General features: G+C 32.5%; 1 protein-coding gene across 3 annotated transcripts; it reads left to right on the top strand.

Moving 5' to 3' along the window:
* The first annotated feature begins 2,724 nt into the window (after positions 1-2,724).
* On the top strand, positions 2,725-11,875 carry LOC110615597 (GATA transcription factor 25). Of its 3 annotated transcripts, none has more exons than XM_021757562.2 (7): positions 2,725-3,253; positions 3,623-3,706; positions 3,795-3,931; positions 5,567-5,674; positions 5,948-6,053; positions 11,348-11,413; positions 11,491-11,875. In XM_021757562.2, exons 1-7 carry the CDS (start codon positions 2,969-2,971, stop codon positions 11,608-11,610), a joined length of 906 nt encoding a protein of 301 aa, XP_021613254.1. In that variant the 5' UTR covers positions 2,725-2,968; the 3' UTR covers positions 11,611-11,875. The 3 variants fall into 3 exon arrangements, with proteins under 3 accessions (XP_021613254.1, XP_021613256.1, XP_021613255.1); XM_021757563.2 differs by having other exon boundaries at positions 2,732-3,253; positions 11,517-11,875; XM_021757564.2 differs by lacking the exons at positions 11,348-11,413; positions 11,491-11,875 and adding an exon at positions 10,208-10,773 and having other exon boundaries at positions 2,727-3,253.
* The last annotated feature ends 4,522 nt before the right edge of the window (positions 11,876-16,397 follow it).

The raw sequence follows: 16,397 nt of genomic DNA, 5'->3' as shown, positions 1-16,397 counted from the left end.
GGTATACCTATGATTTTATCTTATATGTATAGTAAAGTATCACAAATTTTTGAAAGAATCAAAGTTCAAAATTAAATATAAGACTAATGTTTATGTTTTATTGAACTATTTGCCATATATTTAAAGATCGTACACGATGATTTGATAAGAACGATTAGTGTATAACTGTCTTTTAAAGTTTTGTAGATGTTGATTTTATTTAGTGATGACATATTTATATTTGTTATTGAAATTATATGGAAATTTTTTTCTCAAATATCAAGTTTATATGCATTTCAACGACCTTAAATTGATTTGAATTAGGAAAAATTACTTCTTAGTCCCTCAAGTTTAACGTAATTAACACTTCTGTCCCTCTATTTTGGTGACCCAACACTTAAGTCCCTCACTTTTTCTTCCGTCCAAATTTGTAGTCCTTCCGTCAATTTAAACCGTTTGGTCAAAGAATCAAAAGTGAGAGGTGATAATTTTTTCCAAAAATACCCTTCTCTTAATGTGAAATTCCTTTTTTTTTTTTCTCTTTCATGCTTTCTCCCGTTGAAGAAGAAGAAGAAGAAATGCACCAAGATGGAGAGAGCGTACCCAATAAGAATAAATTCTCAAGATTACAACTTTCTCTGAAATCAGATGGAACAAAACAGAATAAATAAATAAATCAATCAAGAAAACAAAAAATGGGAAATTAATGGACCAATAATCAACAATATCTGCACATCTTCTGCAGCCTTTGTTTTAAAAATCCCACAACCCAGAAAGCTCGAAACAAGGAAGACGTCTCTACCCATTTGAATGTTGCAGACCATCAAAGCAAAGAATCTAGTTGCAGAAATGAATCATAAAAATAAATGCTTCAAGAGTATGAAAGTGGGCAAGAAGAAGAAGAAGAAGAAGAAGAAGAAGAAGAAGAAGAAGAAGAAGAAGAAGAAGAAGAAGAAGAAGAAGAAGAAGAAGAAGAAGAAGAAGAAGAAGAAGAAGAAGAAGAAGAAGAAGAAGAAGAAGAAGAAGAAGAAGAAGAAGAAGAAGAAGAAGAAGAAGAAGAAGAAGAAGAAGAAGAAGAAGAAGAAGAAGAAGAAGAAGAAGAAGAAGAAGAAGAAGAAGAAGTTGCAGAAAAGAGGGTAGGAAGAAGAAGGAGAAGAAGAAGGAGAAGAAGAAGAAGAAGAAGGAGAAGAAGGAGAAGAAGAAGGAGAAGAAGAATGGTTATTTGGGTTTGGGTTTAGTGAGGGTTAATTTTGTCAATTTACGTGTCCCAAACGGCTATTTTGGACGGAAGGACTGCGAATTTGGACGGAAGAGAAAGTGAGGGACTTAAGTGTTGGGTCGCCAAAATAGAGGGACAAAAGTGTTAATTACGTTAAACCTTAGGGACTAAAAAGTAATTTTCCCTTTGAATTATAATATTGGTGATAGTCGAAATGGGATCATTTTACAAATTTTCGTATAGAATTTAATAAGAATTTAATAACAATATGTGATAACTAACTAGTTATGAGTTATAAGCTAGTAAGCTAGTAAGAGGAGTGGTGAGCAGTATTCGGTTTAAACTGAAAAAAAGCGACTAAATTGAATTAATTTAAAAATTCGGTTTAATTTTTTATTTATTTCGGTTTGATTTGGTTTTTAATTTCAAATTTTTTTATTATTTCGGTTCGGTTCAGTTTTGATCAGAAAAAATCGAAAAAATCGAACTGAACCAATTTAGTGATAATAATATGTTATTTTCAATAATATAGAAAAATTAAATCATATTAAAATTAAAATATTTTAATTAAATTTTAAAATATTAAAAATAAAGTGTAAAAAATAAAAAATTATTAAAAATTAAAACTGATCAAACCGAACCGAATCAAACCAATTCGGCTTGATTCAGTTTTTGACTAAAATCAGTTCGATTTGATTTTTATAAATAGTAAAATTTTGATTTTTAGTTTATTCAGTTCAATTCGATTTTGAACCGAACCGACCGAATGATTAGTAAGAGGATATGAGGGTAGCTCTTGAATTGAATTTTTATTAAATTTATTGATTAAAATAAATTTAAAATATAAATAAAAGAAGAGATGAACATTGATTTTCTTATGTTTGTTCCCTTTCTAGATTGAATGAAAAGAAGGATGGAGGAAAACATAAAGACCTTAAGTTATATTTTATTTTATTTTTACCTTCCATCTTTCTTTAATTTTAATCTAAGGAGATATTGGCCCCTAAGGTTTATTATTCATTTATTTTATTTAATAATTATAAATAATGACATAATTAAAATTAAATATTTATTTTAAAAAACTATTTTATTTATCAAATAAAACTTTAAAAATTATATTGTATTTTATTTTTATTTAGATTATATGATCCTTTTAAATTTATTAATTATATTTTTTAGAATTAAATTTTTTATATTAATAAATTATTTAAAATTATCATACATAATACATAAATTAATAATAATAGTTAAATATAATTTATAAATAATTAAAATAAATAAGCTAAAATCATCAGTTATTGATTATAATTAATTACTCACTATCTGTTATGGTAGAAGTAGAATTCAAAATTGAGCCATTGAAATAAAAATCACCTGTCATCTATCAAACAGCTAAAAATAATTTCCAAATTAGTTCCCCACCCCCCAAATCCACATCGTGGGCTCCTGGGCTGTGCTCCACTCCGCACCCACGCACGCACCGCGATGCACGAAGCTTCAACGCAAAAACAAAATTCACCACTTGAGTCGTTATAGAAACCAATAGGCCCATCGGACGGCACTCCTTAATTCGTACCAACGCCAACCTCATTTCTTCCTCGTCTCCCCGCCCCCTTGTCTCTCTCGTTTTTCGCTTTTCACTCTTTTACTCTCTCTATCTCACTCAATTAGGGTTAGGGTTTTATACAATTCCCCCAAATTCACTTCTCTCCTCTTCTTTTCCCTCTATGTAATGCTTCTCAATCCTCAGTTTCACCCTCAGACTCGCCAATGTACGGTCATTCCCAACCTATGAACGTTCATCATCAGATCGCTGCCCCTGCCGCGGATGACGAAGACGGTGCTGCCGCTGACTCGATTGACCATCATCACATTCGTTATGAAGACGGTAATGCTACTGGTGTTGTCGTAGAGGATGTATCTCACGATTCTGTTTACGTTCCTAGCAGTGGTGCTGGCTCCGAACTTGTTGTTCACAGAGGCGATGTCTCCAGCCAACTCACATTGACGTTTCGCGGTCAAGTTTATGTATTCGATGCTGTTACCCCTGACAAGGTACTTCTCTCTCTCTCTCTCTCTCTCTCTTTTCTCTCTGTTTTGGTGGGGGGATGTGAATTGCGTTCTTTAGGGTTCCTTTTTGCTTTGGAGGAAATGTAAGGGGAGGGAAAAGAAGATTTTGAAGTTTAGAAATTTAGGTGCTCTTCATTGTTTAATTGGCGGAGGAATTGCTAATTTATGCTCAAAATGAGCTTAATAAAGCTTCATTTTTAGGCTATAGGATAATGAAACAAGAAGGAACTTGGACATATTCTTGGGTTTCATTCTTTTGTGCCTTAATATTATTGAGAAGTGAAAGGAGAATCAACTTTAGCTTATCTGTAGTTTGAAATTTTAATCATAAAGTATAAATGGTTATTCTTACAGGTTCAAGCAGTGTTATTACTACTGGGTGGATGTGAACTAACTTCTGGTCCGCATGGTCTGGAAGTAGCAGCTCAAAACCAAAGGGTATATTCTCAGTCATGAAAATATAGTGGCTGCGAGCATGCTATTTTTAAAAAACTTCCCCTTATTTTGTGCTGACTTATCTTCATAGGGTGCGGTGGTGGAATATCCAGGACGTTGTACTCAACCCCAGAGAGCAGCCTCGTTAAATAGGTTCAGGCAGAAGAGGAAAGAACGATGCTTTGATAAGAAAGTTAGATATAGTGTTCGTCAAGAGGTTGCACTCAGGTGTGGTTATATTTTGTTTCCTGCATTAAGCTATATTGATGCTTGTTGAAGAACTTTCAAATTCCAAACAGAGAAAATACCAAGTGATGTATTAGGAATTAGAAGACGTCCCATTTGCTATGAATCAAGATGACAGTAATGGAAGTGTGAAATGTTCATAATAGCTATCTTGAGATATTTAAAAAAAAAGAGACTAATGCAACATTATCTTGTCAAACCTTGTTGTATTGTTGAAATTATGATGGAAACTCTATATACCCGGTAGTGTTTTCAAGGCCAGAGGTGACACTAAGGCGATAAGGTCCCTTATCATCTTAGGCGAGAGGTGAGGCTATGCCTTTTTAAAAAAGGCGACAAAGCCAGAATTTTGTTATATATTTTAAATGTACATATACATACATATAAATGCTTCAATTGGACTCCCATATTTAAAGGAACAAAACATGTTCAAATGAAATATATATATTATTTGCAGCAATAGGAGGAGAGAATTTTTTTAAAAAAAGGGGGGAAAGAACAAGAGGATTTGCTTCTGTGCCAGGTCCAGCAAAGAGAGAAGAGAGATGAGAAAGAGAAGGAAAAGAAGAGAAGAGGAGAGAAAAATTAAAAAAAGAAGACATGCAGCTATACAGGTACAGTAGGGAGAGAAAAGAGGAGAAAGAAGAAGAGAACGGAGGAGAGACATACTTGATTGGTGGTATTAGGAGCAAGAAAGAGTAAGAAATTTGCACTTTAGTTGCTGCAGAAGTGTCATCTGCTGTTTGAAAGAGATAGAGAGAGACTAGAATTTCTCTTTTGATGTTTAAAAGCATTTTTTTCCAAAAAAAGGCCTTGCTTCAGTTAGGCATGCGCCCCTCGCCTGGCGCCTTAGTGGCCTTTGCTTTGTGCAGGCGCCTCTCACAGCGAGGTGAGGCGAGGCCTCTCGCCTTTTTTCGCCTTTAATGACCCTGATACCAGGGGAATGCTATTCATTTCCCTTGTAATTGCCAAGCCTTCTAATTCCTAAATTGGAAATTCTGCTAGTGCTGATCTATATGATTCCTTTTAGCAAAGTTAAAATTTTCACATAGGGTGTAGAGAAATGGTAATTTTGCATCTGGAAAACCAACTGAAAAGAAATGATCTGTCCTTTGCTAGCAAAGCCTTTATATCAACATCTTCAAAATTTAAAGCATTTATAATATGCATTAATTTGGCCAATAATAGTTCAATTATGGAACTGAATTGCAGTCTACAAGCATAATGGGGAAGGAATTGTCTACATAAATAAAAAAGCCCTTTACTTCTACTATGAGAAATTCTAGAATCCACATGGGTAATTTTATCTGTTCTGGTTTGATCTTATGGAAAGAAGTTTTCCTTGATTATGAGCTGTAAGTATGTAGTCATTTTGAAAAGATGTACTCATTGTTCGGTTCATTGCTCTTATGCCTTTTTTGTGTTATTTTTTTCTTGCCTTTTTACAAATCCAGAAGCAAGTGGATGTATGTTTTTTGGTCAAGAGTTTTTTTTGCCTCTCATATGATTGATTTTATTTATAGACTGCCATGGATGTAGATAATCTGCATTAGTTATCAGTCTGGTTGTACCGCCATCTATCATGAATTCTGATTTTTATTTGTTTGGCCTTATCAGGATGCAGCGAAATAAGGGTCAATTTACTTCTTCCAAGAAGTCAGATGGAGCATATGGTTGGGGTGGTGGTCAGGATTCAGGACAAGATGACATCCAGCAAGAAACCACGTGTGTTTTACAATCATTTGGAATTTATTGATTCCTTTATCATGCTGTCCTGTCTGAAATTCTTGTGGAATTGTGAGAGCAAGAAATTAAAAGTTGGAAAGGAAAAATAATAGTTCCCAATATTACATTTTTGTGCTTTTTTTTTTTGTCACCATTTGGTCTGCTACTACTATAGTTGTTTGTGTTTATATTTTGCTATAAGTGCTGTAGTATTTGTTTGCTATAATGATTAATGAAGAAAGAATAATTTTCCTACTTATTTGCACCCTTTAGGTGTACACATTGTGGTATCAGTTCAAAATCTACCCCAATGATGCGGCGTGGTCCATCAGGTCCAAGGTCACTTTGTAATGCCTGTGGGCTTTTTTGGGCAAACAGGGTCAGTATACAACTAATTCTAGTCGTTCATCATACTTGTTTATTTTTTATTCTGTCTGGTTCTATCTCTCTATTTGTTTATTTTTTATTCTGTCTGGTTCTATCTCTCTCTCTCTATATATATTTATGTACACATACACAAAACACACCGACCTGTTTGTATTCTAATTTGCTGTGTGCAGATAACTAATTGATAACCTATCCATGTTCATATGTCTGCCTCGTGTTTATTTACATGGTTTTCTTTTTTATGTAAATGATATTGATAAATGTGATCCTGACTTTCTGAATGTTTGATATATCATATTTTGGCTGTTCCTTTTTAATCTTGTAAAAATTGCCACTATTACTGAATTACAACTATAGTTATGCTGTCAGACATTGCCACTGGTATGTGTTTACCAAACTGATTATTCATTTACTCTTGTAAGTTACATATTATGGTCAATATTGTTAGATTTATTGAGTGATGAATTCAAATTTTTTAACTGCTTTTGTCATGTTTAAAAAGGAAAAAAGCAACTTTATGAATGCTAATAAAATAAGGAAGAGGAAAAGAACTGGAAAGTGAAAAGAATTCTGTGACCAGAGAGATGGTAAAATTATATCTAAAAGTATGAGTATCAAAGCTTTAAAAACTTTGTGCTGAATCTTGAAACAAAATTTGGAAATCCATGACTTTACAGAAAAGGATTTGTGATATGAATACTCTCCTCTTCTTCCCATTCTTTTGAATCTTTACAACATAAATCCTCAAATCTTTTTTGGCATATATATTTGAAGAGAATATTCCTCTTGGTGTCACATTAAGTGATGGACTTCTAATTGCTAACTTGAGATAAGTTTGGTAGTCACTTAATGAGCCCAAAAAGAAGAGCAAGTTCTGCAACACATACACAGTGACAATCCAAAATAATGCCATTATTAATACTTAATGGGATCTAAATTTATGCTTACTTTAAATGACCCTTTGGGCTTTTAAAGTCTTTGTACTGCAAGTTCTGAAACATTATTTATGCCTTAATCTTATGGTGACTGCAATGATGTAGCGGTAACTTTTTAGGAAATGTTATTGCATATATACATGGTTGAATACTGGACTCGAGAGAATTGAAAAGCTTTTGGATGTATTTGGAGATTGGAAAACAGTAGATTTAGTTGATTCTTGCTTCATTACAAGTTATGCTTATAATTGAATAACGCTAAAACAGTGCCCTTTTTCTTGATGCTCTATGAAGCCCACTTTGAGCTTTTTGGCCTAATTAGCTACTGGTTTGCAAACAGTTTGTTTGGTTTTGAACCCAACTGAACTAATTGAAACACCAAAATCTAGATGGCAACTACTTAAGTGTAAATGAAGCTGAAAAAAATTGATTCGGTTTTGGTACTTGCTCACCCTAAACAAACGTGGACGTTGGTAGAGTCAAGCTGAAATCCAAATTCATTCTCATTGTAACCCAAATCACTCTATACAAGCAAAATAAATTCATACTAGCAAAAGAAGTTGATCTGAAAATCATAGTCCAACAGAATGAAAAATCAATACTCACATCTCAGCAATTTGCATTCAGCAAAATCCCACCAAATAAACAATCATGAACCAAAATATATCTGACCCCAAACACCCAAATCAACAAATTCACAAACAAAAAAATTCAACAGAATCAATCCAACCCCATAATCAATAAGCTTTTAGCAAAATCAATGATCAACATGAATCCGTCATTTTGCTAAGTTTTGGTCAGAACAGATGTACCATTGATGTTGTTGTGTCGAGGCTGGTGAAAGTGAGGTATCATTATGTCAAAGGGAGGCATACGTGCCAAGGGCTTTAAAGAAAAGGAGAGGTTATTGACTCTGAGGGAAGAAATCTACCAACTCTTTCAGCAACATGACCCACATGAGGGCTTTGAAAAACCCACCTACTCCCTTTGCGGCTTGGCTCATTAGGGTGGAGGTTAGTGATGGAGTTGGCATTAGAGTGAATAAAGGGAAGGGAGTGAGTGTTTCGAAAAGGAGGAAGATTGAAGCAATTGGCGGTCAAAGAAAGGGAAGGGAGAGGAGACCTTGACCACCAAATCATCATTCAACAAAATCAACAATCATCATGAAGTTATCGTTGCATTGAGATGAGATGAGGCAAGAATAGATGTACAGTTGTTGTCCTGTCAAGGGTAGTGAAGGCAACACCTCATTGAGTTCAAGTGAGGTGGATTAGGCAAGGGCCCTTAAAAGTTAAAGGGTGAGGTTCCGACTTTGAGGGATGAAATTTTTTTATTGGAAAACTGAATCATATAACCGAATTAGATTGGTCCTTTTTTTGGTAAACTAATTAGTGCTTTGTCCTAGCCTAGTTGATGTTTTCTTCTTTGTTAGTCCATGAAGAAACTTCCAATGACAAAACCCAGATCAAACAAAGTGTGGCTACATTATTGGAGAACATCTAAAACAGGAGGAAGAGAAGAAGAGCTAGAAGGCAAACATATTATACTTATTTAATTGTAAATGAGGAAGCTAATCAAAGGCAATAGGCATGGTTGAGAAATTGGCAAAGATACTTGACCAAAAGGAGCAAGGAAGAACTTCCAGAGATAAATGGAGGAAAGAAGCTGCTAGGGTAGAAATGTAGATGGCACAAGTTTTGGGCTGAGCGACTTGAAAATTTAATATGAAGAGAAGCAAATGCTTATCTCCTGAAGGATTGATGAGGGCTCATGAGATTCAGTATCAAAGTGAAAATGGGCTTGATATGTCTATGATATATCGAGCAGCTTCAATCTGATTATTCAAAGCGACCTACATGTACAGTATTCTAGGCCATCAAGGTCGAAAACAGAGCATCCTTCACTCTCCGCCAATCTCTGAAGCTTCTCTATATGGTGTATTGCCATAGGCAGCATGCAGTAGTGGTTAAAAAATATCATTCCTTGAGCTCGCCTTGCCCAACAATGTTATTATTACTGATCGCTTGGACTCTCTTAACGGATGGTGACTCCACATTGGACCTTGTCTACGATCTTGGTCTCCAGTGACATTTCCTGTACAATGAATTAGTAATAAATGAATGGAGGAACCAGGATTGACAACATGAAAAAGATTAAAAATTGGTAAGGGAATGGGATGCTGTCACATATAGAAGGAAGAAATGGAAAAAGGAGGAGGATCCAGAAGCAAGCAATTGGAAGGAAAAAGGAAGAGGTTAGCTTTTGGAGGGAAAAGGAGTTAGTAGTTGGTAGTAGTTATGTGGCAATTAGTAGTTGTGTAGCTGAGTTTTCTTAAATAGAGAAATACTAGTAAACAGTAATTGATTCAAGAAAATCAATAAGAATCGAACTACTACTCTCTCTCAATATTCTTCTTCTATCTCCCATCTCTCTCTATTCTCTTCCCTATCTAGTTTTCTCCTTGTCTCTTCTAGATTCTATTTTGTTCTTCAGTAGAAACCCTAATCTAAGGGCTGCTATTGATAAATTGGTACCAGAGCTACTTTTTGTGGTGGGCTTTGCTTCTAACCTGTGCTGTGGGCGTCAAAAGATGATGAGAAGTGTGATTTTGAGTCAGGAATCCCTCAGAGTGGCTGAATTGGAGGAACAGATATGAATTGGCCGAGAATGCACTGACAAGAAATTGGAAGAAATCAGAGCTGAAGTGAGGCAGAATATGGAAGATAACAGAATGATCCTTCTTGATGCAGTGTGAGCCCTAATAAATGGGTTCTTTAAGGAAAAAGGGAAGAAAACCGAGGTAGAGAATGTTGAAGTGTCTTGATCCTAGGAAGGGGTGGGAAACCAGAACAGGCCTGCCACTTAACTAATAAGTAATTTACTCCTATTCCCTCCTAAAGCTAACCACTTCCTTTTCCCTCCAATTGCTTGCTTCCAGTTCCAGATTCTTCTTCCTTTTCTGTTTCTTCCTTTTCAGTTTCCTGTTTTCTGACAGTTGCAGGATGAATGTGAGCTTAACTGAAAGCTATAGTTTGTTGTGCTTATTTGTACATTTGTGAAAAAGAACAAGGGCTATTTGAGAGTTCTTCCTGCTTTTTATTATTCGAAGAGGTTTGAATTACAACTATTTGTTGTGAAGCTTGTTAAATGGAGAATATAAATGGCATCCTTGTATCATTTTGACTGAAATGGGATATATATGCTTTGCAAGGTAAGGGAAAAGAAGGATGGTAGTAAACCTAGATGGAGTAGAGATGCAATTGCAGTTATGCGACTAAACTTGGTTAGTTGAAGGTAAAAGTGAAGGGCTATGAAACTGTGATTAAGATGGCTATGCTCTATGGGAGTGAATTCTGGATGCTGAAGAGACAACATATTCTCAAAATGAGTTCGCTGGGATGAGGACTACTGGATGTTATCGAAAATATAACTATTAACAGTGTATTTGGATGGGTGAAGGGAGGTTTTTTAAAGTAAGGTAAGAAGGTAAATGGAGGTAATGTTATAAAGCCTTTTCAATTGGTGGGTTAAAGAATTGAGGGTTTGGAGGTTTTGAACCTCCAATAACCATACTACTTAAATAACCTCCCTTCCAAACAAAGAATGAGGGTGCATTTGTTGGTTACTAAAGGAGGGTTGGGGGGGGGGGGTTTAAAGACTTGCTTCCCTTTGCACCTGCTTGGTATATATTTTTTTAAGGAGATTAGAGGTTATTTCCCTCTTTGTTATAATATAATATTAATGCAGTAAAGGGTGGAGTAGAAATTTTTTTTATTTTCAAATTTATCAGTATCATTGCAACTTAGCTTAATATTTTAATATTGAAATTGTAGTAGTAAATCATAACATTTTATCTTGTATTTGTTTAACCTTCTACCAGCGCAATTGTTTCCTTCAAACTTTTTATTCTCAACTATTATTTCTGTAATTGTTAAACCCTTGGTATTAATGAAGCGTCCAATGGGGTCGATTGGGAATTGGGGGAAGGGAATCCATATATTTGACCCAATTCGATTGGGATTGAGTGAAGCCTGAGTTGGATTGTTATGAACCATTAGGTAGTTCTGACAATCCAGAAGTTTAGAAACATTACGTGCTAGAGTGCAGAATCTTTGATAGCCTCCTTCCTGAACTGTCAAAATCTTTCCACCTACTTTTGGAATGGGTTTCGAAATTTACAAGTTAAGAGGCATAAATAAAGAGTGACAAGGGAGTTCAGCATCATGTCTGCAAATAAGATGACAAGGTTTATAAATGTGGACTTTCAGATGAATATATATTTATGGTGCCTTCATTGTGATTAATGCATTCATAGTTCAACTGCATTTTGTTGACAAGTAAAACTCTGCAGGGGACTCTGAGAGATCTGTCCAAGAAAACCCAAGAACAACAACATTCTGTGACTCCAATTGAACAGGTATATTTTCTCAATTGTGAAAACACAGGTTTCATTGGTTCTGATCTGTTTCATAATGATGTGTTGTTAATGCGAAGCTCTCAACATTTGGGTTCTGGATTAGGGTGAAGCTGAAGCAAATGACTCGGACTCGGGAAATGCCATGCAGACACATAACAATCTTGTTACTTACTAAATTGGTGATGATTCAGCTTTAATAGCAGAACGGCGAGTTCCAAAGCTGCCTTTGAAGAAATGGCAACAGCAGTAGAGCACGGATTCAAGTTGAAGGTTTTTCTAGTAATTTGATTCAGCTTGTTCTCTGTAATGTACAGATATTATAGTGTCATCATCAATACATGAGATTATGTCTTCCTTAGGTACTTTGCATGAATCACCTCTTGGGGATTTTTATGCCTGATGTATCACATAAAGCTTACCTGATTTATCATTAGTAATTTTATATGCAAATGCTTTTAATGAGCTGATGTCCCAGGAGTTTGAGTGGGCTACCCATTTTTTCCATACTGGGAACTCCAAATTTTAAAACGAATTTCTCTGCTTTATTAAAATTAATTTCTTTATTTTTAAAATAAATTGTATTATTTTATATGTTTATTAGTCGTATTATTTAGTTTTTATAGTTTTAATTTTAATATTTTTTATCTTTTAACAAATTAAAATTTTTATTAAAAATTTAATAAAAAAATATTGGAACATTTTAATTTAATTTTAAAAGGAGGAACCAAATGCATCCCAAAAGAGTTCGGTATAAGCTTCCCTCAAATTAGTTCCGACTCGCGAATTCACCAAAGCAGGAAGTAGCTTTTAAACGAGGATCTCGTTTTCTAGATGCATATACATTGCAGTAGCACGCCTAAAAGGTCTATTATAATATCTCTTTCCCGTTAACATTCAAAGAGCCTATTGGCTATTGTTAGTTTGATAAGGCATAATCAGCAATGTTTGGAGTAGCTTTTGTGGTTTCCTATAAAGGGATAGGGACCGTCCAGCTGCCCTTTGGCAACACTTAATCAAATTGCTTAATCATCTTTCTATTTTTAGTGCCTACATGTTCCCTTGGAATTGGCGTTTTTAAAAAGTACTGATAAAAAAGATGCACTCCATGAAGTTACTTGGTGTTAGTTGGGGGGGGGGGGGGGAGGAGGGGGTGTTTTTAAAGTAAGATTTTTAGATGTTGCTAAAACTTTCAATTTCAACCCACCAACTATTAAAAACCTTCAATTTCAACCCACCAAATCGGTGGGTTGACAAGGCTTTCTCTTAAAAACCTTATGAAAAATTTTACTGACAAACAATAAAAAGTTATTAAGATTTAAAAACTATGAAAAATTTTATTTTATAAAATCATATCTCAGAAAATCTTAATTTACTCTAATTCCTTCAAACAGAGTGTAAAAATATTAAAAAAAAAAAAAAGAAAAGAAAGAGGAATATTCAAGCTTATCTCTGTTGTCTTAATCCCTCCAAAAATTGAAAAGACGAAGGAGAAGTAACTTCTCACCAAATTTAAATTTGTTTTAAGTTCTTAAAAACTTGAAATACAAGTAAAATCTGATTGAAAGTTAACAAATCTTTAAAACTCATTTTCTAAGCCCTGTTTGAACAAATATTAAGAGCAATAATCTTTTGTTAACACCTAAAATTTTTTTAAAAATAATCAAGTTTTTCAATAAATTTTTTAATGTTTTAATTATTCTTTAATAATTTTTTTAATTGGGAAAGTTATGAGCACTTATTTTGAATTTGAATTTGAATTTTTTTTTTTTGTTATTGACAGGAGAACACATTTCCTTATCATCCATTATTTATAATAAAAAAAATAAAATCTATAATTTTCTTAAAAAATAAAAAATAAAAAATGATTTTTTTATGGTGATTTAATTAGAAATTGAGAATATAGTGTTAGAGACTAGTAGGTATCATAACATGATGTCGCCTTATACTCTCCGTTTTAATTAAATTTGATATTTCTGTCCAATTCCAAAATAAATAGAAATGCTAAGTGTTTTCGAAATGCACAAAATCAAACATTGAATCAAATCTTTAGCAAAAATTCAAACTAAAATTTATATCTAAACCCATTTGCCATTCTTTTTATTTTGAATATGCAAAAGGGTGCATTGAAAATCCAAACTGGACAAAAGAGTTATATAGCAGGCTCACTTTAGCCTAGCAACTGAACAAAGCCCACTGACTCATAGGCCCATTGAAAATCCAAGAAACCTATGACCCAATGGTCATCTTGGAGAAGTTTTAGAAATGCTTCCTCCACTGCTACCAAGCATAGACATGCCAATCAACAAATGATTGACAGACAAAAGAACATTGGACTCGTCGAGAAATACTATATATTTTTTAAAACACACCATCGATAAGCTATGACATAAATACTAAACCTTTTTCAAAATTTAAAAGAAAATATCAAAACGAAAATTAAAAGAAATGAAATAGAAGATCAACAAATGATCGATAGACGAATGAATATTGGACTCGTTGAAAAACACTATACATTTTTGAAAATACACCATTAACAAGTAACGACACACATATCAAACATTTTATAAAAACTAAAAGAACACACTAAAATCAAAACCAAAAGAAATAAAATAGAAAAATTAGGACTTCACAAAAACTCACAAGCTCTTTAGAAGCTGGCAGAAAGAAGAAATTGATGCCATAATGCTTTTAGTCTAGCATAATTGTGAAAGGACTAAACCTAAAGCTACTTGCTTGGTGGTGCCTATTCCACCATCCTTTAAAGAAATCCAACAACAATCGGGTAGAGAAAGGAATCGATATACCAACGGTTACAAATATACCATCTTCTAATAAAATAGACATATAAACAAAATCGATTAAAACGAAAATAAAAATTTATATAAAAGCTAATCGAGAAAATTACTCACATGCTGTTCGTATAATTTGGATCTCATTTCTATTTATTCAACTCAAAATATCAATAAATTCTTATATTTTTCATCATTCTTGCCACAGCCGATTATAAAATAATGATTTATTTTGTATGATTAAATAAAAAGAATGAAAATAAGAAGATAAAAAAACTAGATAAAAAAAATAAAATAAGAAGACAAAAAATAAACTAAGGCAATAATTAGAGAGGAAATGAAATTTTATTAGTGTGTTTTAATATTAAGAGCAAAATTTTTTTTAAATAGTAAAATTATGATTTTAACCTTAAATATTAAAAAAAAACATAAAACATGTTGGGATATGTTTGTAATTTCAAAACCCTTCCTCCTACTTTTCACTCCAATTTTAGACAGAAAATGGGAGTGAATTATAAAATTTATTTTGCTTTCAATATTTTCCCTCTTCCCTATTTTCTCCTCATTCAAATGAAAGGGAGTGAAAAATATCCCTTATGTTTGTAATTTATCCTATAGAATTTTTAACTTAATAAAATAATTTGTTACATATCTTTCACTTTATTTTAATGCGTAAATCTCTTTCTGCAAGTTAGAAACACATTTTCTCGAGAGAATCTTTCTTTAAGATTTTTCCAAATATAAATATCTTTCTCAATCCATAGAATACTGTTTGCGATCGATGAAAATAGTGAACGAAAAATTTAAAAAGTGAGTATAGTGTTGCAATGCTCCAATAGTGAACGAAAAATCTAAAAAATGACCATAGTGTTGCAATGCTCCGATAGTGAGTATAGTGAATCATTAATTATATGAGCTTTTATGATTTTATTAACGAACTAATGTCGAATTCTCATTAGGATGAAGAAAGTAAGAGATTCGAGAGATTATGTGTGAGATGAATATTTATGACTTTGGCAGAACTTGAGCTTGCCATGAAAAGCAAAATAAAGAGGGTGAAGAAAAAAAATGATTTTGTTGTAGAAGATTTACTGATGTGGAAAAAAAAATTGCTCTACTACCATGATGAAGTCTGAGAATCAATTTTACAAGGTATAAGCCTTGATATACTATGCAGGTCACATGTTTTGCATGAGTCTACTGATATAATAGTTTTTGTTCCTTTTATGTTTAACAATTAAAGTAAAAAATTTAATTTTAAAAAATATAATTAATTAATTTTATAATAGAAAAATAATTCTAATTTTAGAGTTAAATCCAAAATATTATTGATAAGTCTTATATCAGCAACCTATTAGCCATCTTTTTAAGTAATTTTGAAATTTACTAAAAATCTAGATATAGCTGTTTGAATATTTATCAATTATCTAATAATTATATTAAATATTCTTAATCTTTTATTTAATTTTAACGGTTAAATATTTTACTATATAGTTCTAATAGTATGAAAAAAACATTTATTAATGAGTCTCTTAAATTTATAAAAATATTTATTTATTAATCTATGATAAATTTTTTAAATTCTCATGCACTTTCTAATATATTTTTTTAAAAATCAAATATAACTTACTAGTGAGTTTCCTGAAAAACAAATAATATTTTCTTATTTTTTATACTACCATATTTTTTCATTTGAATTTTTTTTCCACCATAAATAAGCCAAGATCATTCGCACACTTATAAGGGTGTAAACAAATAGAGCCAATTTAGGTTTTGAAAAGTTTAAATTTGATTCATTAAAATTTTTTCAAAGTCGAGTCGAATTCGAGTTATACTCATTTCGAGCTCGAAATGAATATTAAAAAACTCAAGTTTGGCTCGTTTAGTAAACGAGTTTAGAGAAATTGAGCTTTTATCGAGCCTCGAATAATTTACGAGTAGTTTAATTTATTCACATGTATAATAAGTTTTAATATAAAAATAATAAATTTAAAACTAAAATAATTTTAATTAAATTAGTATATCTATAAATTAACTTGTAAACTTATAAATTTTAATTATTTAAATATATGCAAGTTTAAGGGTATAACTAAATTATATAAAATTGAATTTTTGAAAATTTAGATTTCGCTCATGAAAGTATATATAGAATTTAAATTTATTTCTCTTATAATAATAATTTTAGCTTACTTAAT

This window comes from Manihot esculenta, chromosome 5, assembly GCF_001659605.2.
Source record: "Manihot esculenta cultivar AM560-2 chromosome 5, M.esculenta_v8, whole genome shotgun sequence".
In the NCBI taxonomy this organism is placed as follows: domain Eukaryota; kingdom Viridiplantae; phylum Streptophyta; class Magnoliopsida; order Malpighiales; family Euphorbiaceae; genus Manihot; species Manihot esculenta.
Note: the sequence above shows the minus strand (reverse complement) of the source record. Positions and strands in the feature narration are given on the sequence as shown.

Coding starts and splice junctions, on each gene's coding strand:
- LOC110615597 (XM_021757562.2), top strand. CDS start 2,969: ATGTACGGTCATTCCCAACCTATGAACGTTCATCATCAGATCGCTGCC. Junction 3,707..3,794: donor TAGCAGCTCAAAACCAAAGG/GTATATTCTCAG, acceptor TTATCTTCATAG/GGTGCGGTGGTGGAATATCC. Junction 5,675..5,947: donor GACATCCAGCAAGAAACCAC/GTGTGTTTTACA, acceptor TGCACCCTTTAG/GTGTACACATTGTGGTATCA.